Genomic DNA, 2,834 nt, shown 5'->3' on the forward strand with positions numbered 1-2,834 from the left:
ATGTTATAGTTTTTCTATTTTGTTTGTTCTGAACGGGTAGTACCAATGCCACTAATTTATTCTTTCGTAGAAAACTTCATTATTTTTATTTATTTTGTTTTTTTATTTTCTTTCTTCTAAAACAGTATTACCAATGCTCTAATTCATTTTTCTTAGAAAACTTCATTATTTTGATTTTTTTTAGTTTTTATTCCTTTTACTTTTTTCTGGAAGGGTGATACCAATCCCACTAATTCATTATTTCTTAGAAAATCTTTTTTTAGTTTTTATTTCTTAATTAAGGGTACTATCAATGACACTAATTCATTCCTGCTTAGAAAACTTCTTTTTGCGAAAATGCCACTGTTGTATGTTTATTCTTGCATGTTTGTGGCCCTTGAACGGCCCAGGAAGAGGAAATTGAATATGTGCAGCCCGCATGTTGTTAGTGGGGTCGCTATTCACATCGCATGCAAAGGAAAGAAATTTGACTGACCCAAATTGGGTTTTCAGTCCACTGACTGTTAGTCAGTCCCTTCCTTTCTTTTTGGCGACGATGAACATGTATTTCAGTGACCACAAATCAAGCCTAAAAACAGCACTGTTTTGCTAAACCAAATCGAAGAGAAGCCTCTGTGCAGAGAGCCAGCCAAGTTACTCAGTCGACGAGCTTGAGACCGAAACCCACATCTTCGCAGTGGCGCAGGAAGGGCACATGCGCCACCGGGTCAAGATCCTGCGTGCGCCGGCAGACGAGCGACGGCGGCGAGTGCAGGCACGGCTCGATGGACGCAGGCCTGACGCACGCCACGTCGGACCTCATCTTGCTCAAGTCCAGCGGGGCCAGCAGCCTTGGGCGCAGCCCGGCCAGCGCGTGCGCCACGTAGCCGAAGGTCGACCACGACGTGGTCACCATCTCGTCGCAGTAGCTGAGCAGGAAGATCTCGGCCAGGGCGCGCTCGTTGTGCGCGCGCGCCTCCGTGTGCTGGTCCTGGTCGTGGCTCGGCTGGTACACGGTGACAAGCTCGCCGGACGCGGTCGCGTTGTTGTAGTACATGCCGTGGAGCTTGTCGTAGTACTCCGGCTTCAAGGACACCACCAGCACGGCCTTCACCTTGGGCTTGGCCGTGCTGTTCGACGGCCGGACGATGGCATGAGGTTCGCTGGTGAGCTCCGGCAGGAGACGGTGCTCCCTCGTGCACCGGAGGATCTGGTCGAACATGACGTCGAACGGGACCGGGTGGTGCCACACGATCCGCACCTGCACGCCGAGGCGCTCGTCGGCGCCGGCGAGGTAGCCGTCGAAGAACCTCTGCACGATCCCCCACGCCGGGTTGCCCGGGTGGAGGAGGTACCTGCCGAGGTGGTGGAACACGGAGCCCTTGGACGGGAACATCCGCTCCAGCTCGTCGCGGTACGTGGGCACCAGGAAGAGCGCCACGGCGAAGTAGCTGTCGGAGCGGAGCACCATCCAGTTGAAGCCGTCGAGCGCCCGGTGGTCCTCCTCGCAGAAGGTGTGGTTCTGGAGCCGGAGGTTCATGTTCTCCAGGTGGAGGTACACGTACGCCGGGAGCGCGCTGGCATTGCCGCCGCCGCCGACGTGTTCGTCGTCGTCGTAGCGGAGGACGTTGCTCTGGAGCATGCTCACGTAGCTCTCCTTGGATTCCGACCCGAAGCGGACGTCCGTGTAGGGGAAGCTCGCGGGCAGCAGCCAGGAGGTCCCCGGGAAGGGCTCGCAGAAGAGGCCCTCCATCTCCGGGGGCTCGTGGACGAGGAGGACGCGGCCGGTGAGCAGCGCGTAGAGGAAGGTGGAGACGAGGCTGAGCATCCGGTTGCCGAGGCCCTGGACGGGCAGCCACACCACGTACCTGCACTCGCCGCGGTCACCGTTGCGGCCGGACTGAAGCTGCGCCATGGCCTCGCGGTACCGCGACGTGCCCGGCCCGCACCGGCGGTGGTTGGCCTCGTACTGCCTCAGCTTCCGGACCAGATAAGCCGAGACCGGGAACGGCGACGGCTTCCATCGGCTGGAGCCCTCGTACCGGCTGCGGCACGCCGGCTCGTCGAAGTCCGGCGAGAGGAGCCCACCGAGGAGCCGGTCGCGCGCCGCGCCCGGTTCCCGGGACGACGACGAGGCGTTACGTGGACCTGTGATCGATGGATGGATCCGGCAAGCAAATCAATGAACCGCATGGAACACGGGGCCCCTAGCTAAGGTGGCAGCCGGCGTGGGTGGGTAAGCTTCAAGGAGAGTGGGTGGCGTACTCTGCTGTTTCACCTGTGCCCTGGCCAGGGCGTCGGCGGCGATGGAGGCGGCCCGGTCGCCGAAGAGGAAGAGCAGGAGCAGCAGCGGCAGCGCGGCCAGGAGGACGGCCGTGACGGCGCCCCGGCGACGCTCCGGTGGATCTCGCGCTCCAGCAGCTTCCATCGCCTCGGAACCCATGCGCAATCTAGTGCTTGTTTTGTTTTGTCGAGGAGGTCAAGTGGGGAGGTCAACTGTTGCAGTGGATTGATATTTATACAAAGCTGTCCTGCATGGAGTAGAATGCCAGAATGGCAAAATCGGCAGATCCAAGAGTAGATCCAATAGTGCGGGGTGGCTGTCTGTGCTGCTCATCATTGATTCCTTGTGCACACACATACAATGTGCTTCCAAGAGTAAGTAAAAACAGTCTCGCCGAACCTCAGTACTTGATTTTCGGTGTTATATTTAGAGCATCTTGAGCCGCGTCCCCAACAAGGCTTCCCACGCGATTTTTCGGTCGTCGGCGTCAAAAAATCGGCCCAGTCGCGCTTCAAGGGCCCAGTTTCCGTCGGCTCGGGCCGAAATTGACGTCGACGGATCCAACCCGAAC

The 2,834-nt window shown here is 57.7% G+C and overlaps 1 protein-coding gene across 1 annotated transcript; it reads right to left on the minus strand.

Moving 5' to 3' along the window:
* Positions 1–421: 421 nt before the first annotated feature.
* Positions 422–2,620, minus strand: LOC119337743 (probable fucosyltransferase 7). The gene is made up of 2 exons (XM_037609920.1): positions 2,245–2,620; positions 422–2,127 (listed from the first exon to the last, which is right to left on the minus strand). Exons 1-2 carry the CDS (start codon positions 2,420–2,422, stop codon positions 638–640), a joined length of 1,668 nt encoding a protein of 555 aa, XP_037465817.1. The 5' UTR covers positions 2,423–2,620; the 3' UTR covers positions 422–637.
* Positions 2,621–2,834: the final 214 nt, after the last annotated feature.

The sequence above is a fragment of the Triticum dicoccoides genome, chromosome 7B (genome assembly GCF_002162155.2).
Source record: "Triticum dicoccoides isolate Atlit2015 ecotype Zavitan chromosome 7B, WEW_v2.0, whole genome shotgun sequence".
NCBI lineage: Eukaryota > Viridiplantae > Streptophyta > Magnoliopsida > Poales > Poaceae > Triticum > Triticum dicoccoides.

Coding starts and splice junctions, on each gene's coding strand:
- LOC119337743 (XM_037609920.1), bottom strand. CDS start 2,422: ATGGGTTCCGAGGCGATGGAAGCTGCTGGAGCGCGAGATCCACCGGAG. Junction 2,128..2,244: donor GGCACAGGTGAAACAGCAGA/GTACGCCACCCA, acceptor CATCGATCACAG/GTCCACGTAACGCCTCGTCG.